We start from the raw sequence: 14,918 nt of genomic DNA on the forward strand, positions 1-14,918 counted from the left end.
TATTCTTATCTAGCCCAATCTCAATATGGACAGAATAACACAACCCTCTTAGTTTTAGGGTTACCTCACCCTCAAAAGAATCAAAACACAATTTCTCAACCTTGATAACTTTAATCGGGCTTTGATTTCTGCCTTGTGAGAGCTCGCCTAGGGCATCTTTCCCCTCTTCCTCTTGCTTAATCTCATCAATTGTGTCAGAATGCACTTCTTCTTAAGTCTCTCTTCCTTCCGAGTTTTGTTCTTGATAGAGCAACTCATGATTCACCTTCCTCTCTGGTTTGATTACACCTTGTTGGCTCGTCTCATCCCCCAAATTTTATTTACCGATTTCTCCAACAGACCCTTGATATTATCTTGTTGGATTGCTGCAACCCTGAATTTTCCCTGATCCTTGATCCACTGTACCATCAACACCCTCAGATCACTAAGGTCTCCGAGAGCTTGATCAATCCTATCTAGCCTATCCTGCACCTGCAACATACTCTTCTGCAACCCCCTCACCGAATGCTCAATAGCTTCAAACTTCGCATCTACTCCTGTGCTGGCCATCGTGATTCGGCGATCCTCGAAATCCGACAGGTCGGACCAATGTTTTGAACCCAAATTATACGAAGAAATTCAATATAAAATATATAAATCCCAGAGCAAGCTCTGTAAACCCTAGCCAAAATTGCTAGTAATTCCCTAGCCACATCTAGTTAAAAAATCCAGAATGATAATCGAATATCCCTAACAAACTTCAACTCCCACGTTTTATTCCTCTTCTTTCACGCATCTGGATTCTTTTATGGGCTTGATACTCTTGGGCCTCAATCCAATCTATCAAAATTAATAAGAAAGCCCATGAAACTCTAGTCCATAACACAACACTTTTGCATCGTCTCACAAGTTGACAGCTTTCCTTGCACCGCAACTGCAATCCACGAAAAAACCTCTACCTTCGACGGGAGATAGGCATTTTCCAGATGACATGAAGGACAGGATAGGAAAGAACATCATTTTCTGGGGAAAAAGATTCATAAAAAGATTTGACTGAGAAAATCCCCGAAGGATCCCCAACCCAAATTCTAAAATTTGTCGCCCCTCCGACCAGCCTTACCCCATCTAGAGACCCTGAAAAACAGCTCAACTCATTCACTTCCTCATCTCTCAAACCCCGCCGGAAATGCAAGTCCCAAGAAATAACCGAAGAGCTGGAAGAACTGTCAGATTGGACAAAATGAGAATGGGTTTATTATGAACCGAAGATATCTGGAATAAGAAGGATAAAGTTCCTTAAAAGAGGAATCCCCTCACCTTGTTGCCTTATTAATTTATAGATCAAGATATTGTCAATTAAAACACCAAACGGACCAAGGTTCCCATGCCAATTAGGGGGATTTAAAGCAATGCCACAATATATATAATCATTAAAAGTAAAGTTATTTTAAGAGACTAACAGATTTTCTAAGATAAGAACATTTTAATTTTTTTTATAAGAGATAAGAACATTTTAATTGCTCGATAGTAACACGGTGATTTGAAAGTTCGGTTAAAATATCACAGTCCTAGTGAATCTGGTACATATGAATTACTGCTTGAAATTTAACTACAGCTCATGCTCGGCTAAAAATATTTGAGACGAAAAATTTGGCATCGGATAATTTCCTGTCACACCAGCTTCCAAGTCATCAAGATTAACTTATTATGAGCTTGGGGCCAACCTGCTTGTTGGCTGCCTCAAGAACTATAGAGAAACAAAGAACTGAGAGCTAGAGAGAAACAGAGAGAACACTCAGAAGAGTTTTAAATTAAAATTATAGAAATAATGAGAGAAAAACTTATTTGCAAGGGAACAAGAAGCCAATTTACCTATGGCATGTCATTCATTGTGTTTAATTACTTCAGCCAACAGTTCTGAAAATTGATGTAACCACTTATGTATCATTAAACAATGATTCTACTATTAAAGTATCAGAATATAACTTGATCACTGCTTATATTCCATTATCATATCGACCAAATCACACAATATTCAATAATGAGATGCCAGTATTACAATTAAAGTCAGTCAAAGATAAAAAGTCTTAATTCATGCGCTTTAAAACAATGATTTATACAATCAATATTTAAAAAACAAAAAACAAAACCAAACCAAACCAAACCAAACCAAAAAAAAAACTATTAGTATCTATTGTGTTGGAAAAAGCCCACACACAGAACATAGAATATCATCGAGCTACAACATCACATCATAAGAGGTGAAAAACTACAATGGCGAGAAACTGATAGAAGCTGCATAAAATTCAATTCTTTATTATGCTAAGCATTTATTAAAAAAAATATCATGAGAAGATAAACCGACATAGAGACATCAAAAGGGTGGAAACGAGTGAGATACAAAATGTACAAATGAATTGTATCATTACCCTTTGTTGCTGAAAGCTTAAGTGTTGCAAAACGTGGAAAAACTCCATGATGTTCTTCATAAATTCTGAATCACAATACAGTTCTGTCGGATTAAGTATGATCTGGATGCAAACACTACGAGTCAACATCACCAGCATATCACCAATCTCCAGGTAAAATATAACCATATTGTAGCTTAACAACAATGAAGTAAGAGTTTGGACAACATAAATAAACATAAGAGATGAAAAGTATCACAAAGACCTTCACTAATAAATCAATATCACTGGTTGGAGGGGAGCGATCAACTTTGATATTTAGAGTAGGCTGCTGTTTTTCAAGAACATTATCCCCATAATTGACCTGAAAGCAATCAAGTCCATCTGAGTCTAATCTATTTTGATACAAATCTGAGACACTAAGATTCCTGATTTTGGAAACAATTACATAAACAGTATTCAGGAGCATTTCCCATACACCAAAGAAGTTCTAAAACAAGTCCTTTATTTGCCTGAAGTAAAATGTACAAACCTTTTTTGTTGATAAAATTACTCGACTGTTCAATGGATTAAGCATTTTGGCAGAGTTGATTGAGGCAGTGATGGTTGCAGATTTTTCCCAGACCTTAGCCGTGATCGAAATATCTTCGAGAATCAAATTGGCAATAGACCTACCCAACTCCCTAAATTTATGGCCAGAATGTCAATAAATTTACCGTAACCTATAATTATCAGAAATTAAGTATTGTATAGTAGAGCAATGGGCATTGATTAAGAATAAGTCACAACATATGATAAAGGTACTTCAATCAAAATATCGAATATATATCTTGAGAAAGCCTTATGAACATGAATTTAATATTGATCCAGATTAGGTATAAAAGCACTAAGCAGTATCCGTCAGCCATTCATAATTATGAGCATGAATGTTGGCCATTTAGCTCCACAAGTAAAGAAAATGTTCTCAAACCCTTCAAATTCCATATTCAGTGGGAATTTTTCATTGATTTCTAGCTTAAGCTCCCCTTCACAGATCTTTTTTTTTTTACCTATCAAAAAAATAAAGATCTGTGAAAGGGAATACTAGAGATATCTTTCCCTTCAGAAACCAGGTTCAAGGAGATCCCAACCATGTCTTTACAAAGACACTTGAATTCGCATCTAGGAGAAGGAAAAGGGAGAGAGAAACATTGGGCTAACACTAAGGTTCAGTAAGTTAAAGGTAAACCAAAGACAGCTTCTTTTAAGAAGAGGGAATAACCGCTTTAGAGTTCGTAGTGCACTAAGGTGAAGAAGATTCAGAAAATTTTCCACTGTAAGCATATTTTCTTATTACATGATTCCCAATAATACACAACTTCAAATTATGCATTGGCAACCTCTATTGGGCAATAATGAAAAACAAAACCCTCCGAGCTTTGTAAGTTGTTGTCACTACTTTGATTGATTAAAATACAAATAAATCTCATACATGCTTTGAAGAGTGGTACAAATTTCAGAAATGTATATCTTCACTGAAGAAAAGAAAACTTCATCCATCAGAGAGACATCCCCAAGTAGCATGGAAGCAGGATAGAATTTTGTTGCCTCATATATATCCTGCACAAAGATAATTCGAGCAGGACAAACAACAAATTTCAAATACAGTTCTCTACAGACTTTACTGAATATAACATCTTTGATAGATTTTGATGGACTAGTGAAATTGGATACCTTGATCACATCATCTGAAATGACACCAGAAAACTGGCTAGAATCATCTGTTCCTCCAGCTCCAAGCATTCCATAGGAGAGCCAGTTCAACCATCCACGTGACTTGTTAGAGGATCGATCATCCCCGATAGACTTGTCAATATTTCCACCATTAACTCCATGGCTAGAAGAAGAGTTTACCAAGAAATCCTACAAAACAAATCTTGTAGTAAAAATGCAATATACTCTAAATCCTCTTCGATGATAAATATCAAATTTCTCTTTTGTTTTAGGAATCAATATCAATATTATAATAAAATCAATTACAAAAAGCAGACAAGAGCTCCGCACAAAGCGAAGCAATATGCAGCACCCTTACCGAGCCACTACTGAACAAACTAATAAGCATGCATAATTAAACTTAAGAACATCAATTACACAGCGGAAACAACTTAAGTACTTTTACAACCCAAACGATAATCTTCGTCTTAAACATTAATACAATCATAACGGTAAATCACAATCCTGCACTAGAAAACGAGAAACCAAATAAACTTCAACTGGATCACCACCGAGAACCCAAATGCTCTAGAACTGGCTAGAAAACCTAAGTTATATGGCTAGAACGAGAGAGAGAGAGGGAAGTTGAAGGAAACAAATGAATCGGCCTCTATTTATACGCTGCATCTGAACTAGTTCAGAAGATACGAACTTTATCCTATCTGCCACGTGTCACAATCTCATTTGTATTGAATTACTTGGGGTGAGGTAATCTGAATTAGATTGGGTGGTCCGATCTTAAATTCGATGGATCCCCACATGCTGATCCTCAATTAATCAATCCTTTAATAATGCATAATTAACAACTCTTAATCATGTCTTAATTAGTACTTTATTCAAATAAGTATTTGGGTTATTACATTCTCCCATCCTTAAAAGATTCCGTCCTCAAAGGAGAAGATGGATCAAAGGCTGCCTAAACAACGTCAACTATTCGATTCTTATCAATGGCAGGCCTTGTGGCAAAATAAGAGGAGAAAAAGGTTTAAGGCAGGGAGATTCTCTATCTCCCTTTCTTTTTAACTTGGTAGCTGATGTTCTGGCTAGGCTGATGGACAAGGCTAAGGCCATGAACTTATTCAAGGCTGGGACATAGGGAGGGGAGGAGTCGAGGTTTCTCACATACAATTGGCAGACGACTCATTATTTTTTGTGAAGGACGAAGGACATCTAAGATTTTTGAAGGACATTCTGGTTTATTTTTGCGAAATGTCGGGTTTGAAGATCAATCTAGAAAAGAGTGTTTTGTTGAGCATTAATTGTGAGGCCGCAGTGGAAGTAGAGATGGCTAGAGAGTTTGGTTGCGGGCTGGAGTCTTGGCCCATTACATACCTGGGGGTACCTTTAGGAGGAAATCCTCTCAAGGTATCCTTTTGGGAGCCGGTGTTGTTCAAAATGTCAAAAAAGTTGGCGAGTTGGAAAAAATCTTTTCTATCGAGAGGAGGTAGACTAACCTTGATTGAGGCGGTGATGAACGCCATTCCGTTGTATCAGTTATCGCTTTTCAGAATCCCTAGGGGGGTGGCGGAGTCCATGGAAAAGTTAATGAGGAATTTTTTGTGGGATGGGCCGGACGGGGACAAACACTGCCATTTGGTATCTTGGGATAAGGTTAGCTTGCCGAAGAGTAGGGGAGGGCTGGGGATCGGCAATATTCGTTCAAGGAATAAGGCTTTGTTGGGTAAATGGTGGTGGCGTTTCTCGGAGGAGGGTAATTCGTTGTGGAAGAGGATTGTGGCCAGCAAATACGGCATGCAAGAAAATGGATGGGACGCGGGACTGGCAAAACATAACACTTTTCGGAGTCCCTGGAAGTTCATCTCTAGGATTTATCCGGATTTTATTTAATCAGTGAGGTTAGAGGTTAAGGGGGGAGATAGAATTAGGTTCTGGGAGGATTGTTGGGAAGGGCAATCCTCTTTTCAGATTCTGTTTCCTTCACTTTTTCAGCTCTCAAGAGCTCATAATAAATCCATTTCGCATTTTCTTTCTAGCGAGTCCTTCTATTTGTTAAATTCTCTTTCTTGGGATTTTGCATCTCCGTCGTAATCTTAGGGACGAGGAGCTGGGTGAGTTATCTAGTTTGCTGGAAGTTTTGGGCAGGGCTAGCATAGTGGAGGGAGGGGAGGACGTTCGGAGGTGGAAGTGGGTTGATTCAGGAGTGTTTTCAGTTAAATCCTTCTTTGATTCTTTCTTCTCGGATGATTTGTTTCCAAAATTCGATCTTTTCCACACAATCTGGAAGGCTTAGATTCCCTTTAAGGTAAAGGTATTCGCATGGACAGCTGCGTTGGGAAGATTGCCGACTTGTGATGTGATTCAAAGGAGGTTTCCGAACTGCTCTTTGAGCCCTAATTGGTGTGTACTGTGCAAACAAGGGGCGGAGAATCCAGATCATTTGTTGGTTCATTGTCCATACACAAGTTCCTTATGGTGGTTGCTGCTGCAGGAAGTGGGTCTGTCATGGGTGACACCAAGTACCACGAGAGAGCTGTTCGCAGCAGATTTGGGATGGTCACTGGGAACAAGGGGGAAAATTTTGTGGGTGTTTTAGTGCACTGCGTTTGTTGGATTGTGTGGCTAAAAAGAAACAGAAGGATCTTTGAAGATGAAGAAGATTCGATTGAAGAAAGTTGGGACAAGATTAAGTTGAGCGGATCAACTTGGTTACATAATATAAAAGAATTTCAACCTTTCGCAATTTCTGATTTGTATAGGGATTGGAGCTTAGCATTGAGCTAGATTAACTCTGAACCTCTTTTGAGGATTAGTGGATCACTGGTCCACAATTTGTATTTTAATCCTTTTAATTATTAATAATATTTGTGTTTCTGATAAAAAAAAAAAAAAAAGATTTCGTCCTCAAAATCAGAAATGAAGTAGAATACAACTGAATAAAGTACAATACATGATTATAATGTTACAACTCAAAACAAATGTGGATACTCTGAGCGCATACGGCTTTCTAACTCCAAATTCGCCTCTTTGGTACCTCGACATTGTCATTGCACGAGGTCCAGTGGAATGGTCTTGTGTCTAAGCTTCTTCTCTTTTCTACCCAGACTAAAAAGTGGCTGCTCAACATAAGTCAAGTCTTCTGCAAGTTGAACATCTGTAGGATCCAAAATGTGCGATTCATGTGTTACATACCTCCGTAGCAATGAAACATGAATACATTTTGAATGCTGGATAGATATGGCGATAAAGCCAATCGATACACGAAACTTCCAACATTTTCCAAGACCTTGAAAGGTCCGATGAATTTGGGGCTAACTTCCCTTTTCAGTCCAAATCTCATCACTCGACGGAATGATGAAACTTTCAAGAAACACTTGACGATCTTGCACAGTCTTAATTCTCTTCTTGATCAATCCTACCTTGTTGATCGCTTGTTGCACTAACTCAGGTCCCCTCACTTATCGTTCTCCTACTTCGTCCCAAAACAAGGGAGTACGACAACATCTACCATACAATGCTTCGAACGGAGCCATACCAATGTTTTTATGATAGCTATTGCTATATGCAAACTCCACAAGCGGCAAATGATCATGTCATGCTGGTCCAAAATCTATATCACACGAACGTAGCATGTCCTCGGGCGTCTGAATAGTCATCAAAGACTGACCATCTGTCTCTGGATGGTAGGATGTACTCAGACTCAATGTCGTTCCCAACACTTTCTGAAAGCTTCCCCAGAACCTTGAGGTAAAGTGTGGGTCTCTGTCACTGACTATAGTTACTAGTACTCCATGATACTTCAAAATCTCTTGGATGTATAATCTTGTCATGCGATCGAAACTGAAATTCAGACTATACGGAATAAAATGAACTGACTTACTACGACTACCCAAATGGCATCACAATTCTTGGAAGATAATGACAAGTGAGTGACAAAATCCATCGTCACATGCTCCTTATGTAGCATGGATACTGCAGATTTTTTTTTTTGAAGTATCGGATACGGATACGATACGCCAATACGCGTGTCGGACACGGCAAAAAACGTTTCATTGACTTTTTTGACGTTTGACCAGTCGGATATGGCTAGGATACGGCGAGGACACGGCTAGGATACGGCGAGGACACGTTTCCGGATACGTTTGTGCTCAATTGCAAAAAATTTAAAATTTCTAGGGTTAAATTGAAAAGCAATAAGACTTCTGAGGACTATTTAATAAATATACTAAAATTAATTGGGCCTAAAAAGCCCTAATCAATAGTCTTTCTTCTCCGATTATTTCTCTGCCCAGTGCGTCTTTCTATCATCATCGTCCATCTATCATCAGTCATCTCAAATTCCCAACACCAGTCGGCAGTCACTGTCCCTCGCCGCGGCCCGCCGCTCCCCTCGGCTCGCAGTCGCAGAAAGCTGCACTCCAGTTTCTGTTACGTTTTCTTCTTATTTTCCTTCTAAAATCAGTGCCCACTGCCCAGATTATTTTTTGTTTTTGGGATGTATCTTCTTAATTGTTGTTTCTAGCAAAAAAGTATATTTTACAGCACAGTGGGCACTAGGTTGTACAATAGGCACTAAGCAGTATGGATGTTTGATTTGTTTACTTGTTTAAGATGGATTTGGTGTTTTATTATATTTTGTTATGTCTTATGTTTGTAATGGATATTATGATTGATGAAATATGGTTTTCTACTTTAGGATTTTTAATTTCTAATACTAAATTTATATATATTAAATATTTTTATATTATTTAATATTCGCCGTATCCTAGCCGTATCGTGTCTTATATTTTCAAAATTTGTCGTATCGCCGTATCCGTGTCGTGTCCAATACGATAATCGTATCCGTATCCATGCAACATAGCATGCTCCCACCTCCATTCAGCTTTTACTTGCTAACAAACCAAACACTTGGATACAAAATGGTAAACACTTCTCTTCATACCTGTGTTGCACAAATACGACGATACGACAAATTTTGAAAATATAAGACACGATACGACTAGGATACGACAATTATTAAAATATATATAAATATTATATATAAATTTAGTATTAAAAATAAAATTGTAGAGATAGAAAACCATATTTTAATAATCTTTCCAGAAACCGGCAGGCGGCGGCCGCTGGGCGGCGAACTTCAAAGAGTGGTGTAGTGAATTGTGATGATCGACGATGCGAGAAGCCGAGTAGGAAAGAACAGAACTGACTATTAATTATTCAATTTAGGGCTTTTAAGCCCAATACATTTTAATTTATTTATTAATTAGTCCTCAGAATTTAATTTTTTTCAATTTAACCCCTAAAACTTTTAATAATTTGCAATTTTCCAAAAACGTCTCCGGAAACGTATCCTTACCGTGTCCATGCCGTATCCTAGCCGTGTCCAAAACGTATCCGACTGGTCAAACATAAAAAAGTCAACGGCACGGATTTTGCCGTATCCGACACGCGTATCGGCGTGTCGTATCCGTATCCGTGTCCGATACTTCGGAAATTTTTTTTTTTGCAGTATCCGTGCTACATAGCTTCATACCTTTCCACCAAAACCTAGTCTTTAAATCCTTATACATTTTCACGCTCCCAGAGTGGATACTTAACTTGCTCCGATGAGCCTGAGATAAAATCTCATTTCTCAAATCAAAATCCTCTGGGACTACAATCTTACCTGATAGATAGAGTTCCATCTGTCTGAAACACAAAGCCAGATGTGTTGTCCCTGTTAGCTAGCCTTGCTAACTTTTGCACCTTCAGGTCAAAAAACTAAGCTTCTCTGATTTTGGCATACAAAGTTGGTTCCGATAAAATACTAGATAATCGAATGCTTTCCATTCCTTTCTTATGACGGAAGTGATATCCCAAAGAACAACAATTTTGGATTACACTTGAGATGACACTTGTCTAAAGTGCAGATTATCTCACCTTGCGACTAAGTGTGTCAGCTGTGAGATTCGCTGATCTTGGATTGTACTTGATTTCGCAATCATAATCCTTTAACAAATCCATCCATCGTCTTTGGCGCATATTTAACTCTGTTTGAATGAAGATATACTTCAAGCTCTTGCGATTTGTAAAAATATCAAATATCTCTCCGTAGAGATAATGTCGTCAAATCTTCAAAGCAATCACAATCTCGCAAATTCCAAATCATGAACTGGCTAATTTTCTTCGTGTTTCTTCAACTGTCTGGATGCATATGCAATCATATGACCATTCTGGGTTAAAACACACACAAGTCTTTGAAGTGATGCATACACAATGTACCCTCCTGATCCAGATGGCAAAGCTAAAATTCGTGCAATAATCATACGCTTGCGCAGTTCATTGAAACTATTTTCACAATCTTATGTCCACTCGAACTACACATTCTTGCACGTCAGCTGTGTCAATGGCTTGGCAATCTGAGAGAATCCCGAGATGAATTTTCGGTAGTAACCTGCCGAACCTAGAAAACTTTTTACCTCCTGAGCTGACTCTGGTCTAGCCCAAGTCCACACTGCTTCGATCTTGCTAGGATCCACATATATCCCATCCTTGGACATGACATGTCCCAAAAAGACAACTCTGTCGAGCCAAAACTCGCACTTGCTCGACTTAGCATACAGTTGGTGATTCTACAATGTTTGCAACACAATCATGCTGACCGACAAATACAATGAACTACCACTGTCCAGAGAATTCTATCCCTCTTGCCAAGGTCAAGTCCAATGTCTAATGCAAATAAATCCTTCGTTGATCTCAGCGCTACCTAAATGAACCTAACTCCATCAAAACTTTGAATAACTCATAAAAAGGCAATGAATTAAACTGTGATCCTGAGTCGCAATGTCCTGCAGGCAAAACACACACCAATTCGGGAAAAGAGAGTATGTGGGCCACCTCTTTTGCATCATCTCGCAGGTTGACAATCTTCCCTACACTCCAATCCACGAGAACACTTGAACCTTTGATGGAATCGGCGTTTTCCTCTCTCAACCAATCAGTCACATACGTATTGCACACACACACACACATATATATATATATGGATAGAGAGACACACACAAACATATATATATATGGATAGAGAAAGAGGTGGAAGAGTTAGCCCGGCAAATTGGTTGCAGTAGAGAGAATTTTTCCATTAAGTATTTGTGGTACCATTAGGAGGGAATCCATTAAAAATCTCATTTTGGGAACCGATTTTGATCAAGCTGTCAAAGAAGTTGGCAAGTTGGAAGAGAGCATTTTTATCAAAAGGAGGGAGGTTAACACTGATTGCTACAGTTTTGAACGCTTTGTCGATGTATTTCGTCTCTTTTTCGGGTACCAAAGGGCATAGCGGGGGCGATGGAGAAGGTTATAAGGGATTTCCTTTGGGATGGGCTGATGGCGACAAACATTGTCATTTGGTCGCCTGGGAACCCAAAGATAGAGGGGGGTTGGAATTGGGAACACCAGGCATTGTTGGGGAAATGGTGATGGAGGTTTTATGTGGAGGACGAACCGTTGTGGAAAAGGATCATAGAGAGTAAATACGAGTTACAAGATAATGGATGAGATGCTAGTTTAGCAAGGAATGTTACTTTCAGGTGTCCATGAAAATTTATTTCTAGATCTTACTCGATTTTTCACCAATTAGTGAGGACGGTGGTTAAAGGGGGTACCAAGGTCAGTTTTTGGGAGAATAGGTGGTGGTGGATTCTTCCTTTCGAGATCTTTATCCGTCTTTATTTCAGACTTCATCGGTCCACAATATGCCTATTTCTTATTTTGCTATGTTCGAGAACCCTTCTTCTTCCTTCTCATGGGACTTGCATTTTCGAAGGGTTCTGATGGATGAGGAATTGGATGAGTTGAGCACTTTGTTAGGTGGATTAGACAGGGTAAGGTTGATTGAAGGAGTAAATGATATCACAGTGTGGGATGGGGATCCTTCAGGTCTCTTTTCAGTCAAGTCCTTCTTTGAGTCATTCTTTCCGAGTAGTAGCTTTTTAATGTTATCTGGAAGGTTCTGGTCCCAACAAAGGTCCAAGTATTTTCGTTGGCCGTGGTGTTGGGCAAGTTGCCGACTTCGGAGATAATGCAAAAGAGATGGCCCACATGTGCTATGTGCCCAAGTTGGTGTGTGATATGTTGGTGTTAGAAATTGAGACTAGGACCTAACTCACCTCAAAAGCTAGCTCAAGAGGTGAGGGTTGCCCTTTATATAGACACAGGTTATTTAGTCAACCGATGTGAGACACAAATTAATACACCAACACACCCCTCTCACGCCCAGGAATGAAACGACTGGAGCATGGAGATATTAACGGGTGGCCAACTATGGGACGGGTGAGGCCATATATGGGTCGTCCTCCTACCAATGTGGGACAATATTTCAACAGTTGGAAAGAGAGGGAGCAGCAGGACCATATTTTGATTCATTGTACTTTTACGAGTGGGTTGTGGGCTAGAGCTTTGGCAGAGATGAGGTTGGTCTGGGTGGTTCCAAGATCAACACGATAATTATTCAATATAGATCTTGGACATCTTCTTGGCAATAAGGGCAGAATTTTTTGGATAGTGGTGGTTCATGGCATATATTGGTCCGTGTGGTTGGACAGGAATAGAAGAATTTTTGACAACATTGAAGAGTCGATGACGAGTGCTGGGAAAAGATAAAAATTCGAATATCTACTTGGATTGGGTCTCATGTAGAGTTTGAGAATGTCTCAATCTCATATTTATTAGAGATTGGGCTTGTCTATTGTTGATATGAGTAGGGTCATGCTTATACTTTTGTTGTTAGCGGATCACTTGTCCGTCTATTGTAATTAATAGTTTTCCCGTAATTAATTTAATATTGTTTCTTATTATAAAAAAAAAAGTGCGGAAATTAACTAAAAGCCGTTGCAGTCTAGAACAAAAAGGAATAGCAGGTAGATATGGCCGGATTAAAATTTGATGGTCAAGATAATTCAAAAAGAGATCCATTAAGTACAAGATTCAATATATTACACAAGTTTTACCTCCAGCTCACGTTCAGCAACAGATCTGTAATTTAAAATGTCATCTATATCGGTTTGTTTCTCCAAATCCTCCAACTCATGCAGAACGTCTACTTCTATAACCTGATTATTATGATTACATTTAACAACAAAAGAGAGTTAAGATAGTAAACAAGGAACAAACACAGGCAAATAAGAATGTCTCATTTATCTATACTCTTCTGCACTACCCCTCGAGGAGGAACTATCCTACAGTGCAAATGGTAGGAGAAGCTCTAACGTACTTCAATGGCCATCTTCTAACAATCCAAAGAAATGAGTGTCGGATACCCATGACATTCAATGCATCATAAAATTTTGAGTACAAAAGTTCATCCCTCTGTCTAAATGTTGCTTTTAAGAAAGAACTATTATTATTATTATTATCAATATTAAAAGGCCAAAGACAGTGGTTAAGAGAAACATATTAACCAAATCTGATTATCTTTTCTGTATCGTGAAACTTTAAAATCACAGAGTTTACTTGCATCCTTCCATTCCCAATAAACAATATGACACAAGTAAAATTTAAATTGATAGCATTACACGAAATTAATTTATTGACCAGTAAATATTAGAAAAGAGGGTCACTCCAAAAAAATTAAGAAATAAAAAGTGAGGGCCTGTAATATTATTATACGATGAATCATCTTCACACATAGATTCACTCTGATTCCAATACAAGAAACTGTCTCACCTCATCATGACGAAGGTTTTTCAACTTCGTCTTGTACAGGTTCACATACTTTCGACGAGAGTTTCTGTCATTACAAATTCAAACATGAGTATCAATATTTCAACTTGAGGAAGGAAAGACAATCAGAAACATTGAAATTATGATTGTGTGTTCATCTAATGTCTATCATGGAAAGGCAGGATTTTAAATACAATGAACACATTTAGCTTCACATAAAGAAATGGAATAAAGTAAAATTAATATATTTACTGAAATTATACCCAGTTGATGTTTCTCACTTTTTACTCATAAAACATTATTTTTCACGGACAATGTTCTAGCTCATCCCCAGCATAAAAAGAGGTACTGATCAAAACAACTAGGTAGCAGACGTAAACATACATATTATATAGGCAGATTGATACATACAAATGCATGATTTAATTCACATTGTGGGGATATGTTAACGAGTTTGTGTTTCTATGTTAATGGGTAGGTAGGTACGTAGGTAGGTAGGTCATAGGTGAATCTTGCCCTGGAAGGGCCAACCTCTTTTAACAAAAAGGGAAGCCTCAACCAAGCAAGATTCACCTAAATCAACTTCATAGCCAACTGTTCACTGTTATGATTCCACTAATGATAAATGAATAACCAGAAAGGAAATGTAATTTGTATTGAATTTATATAATGAAACGGAAATGCATTGAATGAAAAAGAAAGACCCAGAGTTCCTTCTGTACAAATATTCCCTAGTCTCCCTAGCTAATAGCTAATCCTTGCGTGAGAAAAAATTATTGTAACAAACAGAATACTTAGTCGAAAAGCTAACAGCTCAAAAAGCTAACTCAAAATAATGTTCCAATCCCTATACATGTCTGGCACCTAAAAAAATTTAAATTCTGCAGACGATTGAAGCCACCAAGGAACCCGAAACTCAAATTTATTCCCACAGTCTACAGCCGAGTCTTCTATATCTTCAAAAATCCTCTTGTTTCTCTCCGACCACACGGACCAACAGATGCAATGAGCCACCATATTCCAAAACATCCTCCCTTTCCTTCCCAAAACACGTCCTAGGCCCAGCTCAAACAATATAGTCTTAGCTTGCAATATCATGTTTGTCCAAATATACTTGTTTTG

The 14,918-nt window shown here is 38.3% G+C and overlaps 1 protein-coding gene across 6 annotated transcripts in view; it reads right to left on the minus strand.

Moving 5' to 3' along the window:
* Positions 1-14,918, minus strand: part of LOC140871362 (intermembrane lipid transfer protein VPS13) — a 62,071-nt gene that overhangs the window by 33,268 nt on the left and 13,885 nt on the right. For all 6 annotated transcript variants that reach the window (XR_012147680.1, XM_073273839.1, XM_073273840.1 and 3 more), the window contains 7 exons: positions 13,800-13,863; positions 13,085-13,186; positions 4,101-4,289; positions 3,859-3,986; positions 2,920-3,070; positions 2,653-2,751; positions 2,409-2,510 (listed from right to left, as the gene is read on the minus strand). Coding sequence is in view for 5 of the 6 variants with exons in the window: in XM_073273839.1 (XP_073129940.1) it covers positions 2,409-2,510; positions 2,653-2,751; positions 2,920-3,070; positions 3,859-3,986; positions 4,101-4,289; positions 13,085-13,186; positions 13,800-13,863 (835 nt within the window). In the remaining variant the exon portion in view is untranslated. The remainder of the gene's footprint in view (positions 1-2,408; positions 2,511-2,652; positions 2,752-2,919; positions 3,071-3,858; positions 3,987-4,100; positions 4,290-13,084; positions 13,187-13,799; positions 13,864-14,918) is intronic.

The sequence above is a fragment of the Henckelia pumila genome, unplaced genomic scaffold, assembly GCF_033568475.1.
Source record: "Henckelia pumila isolate YLH828 unplaced genomic scaffold, ASM3356847v2 CTG_461:::fragment_3, whole genome shotgun sequence".
In the NCBI taxonomy this organism is placed as follows: Eukaryota; Viridiplantae; Streptophyta; class Magnoliopsida; order Lamiales; family Gesneriaceae; genus Henckelia; species Henckelia pumila.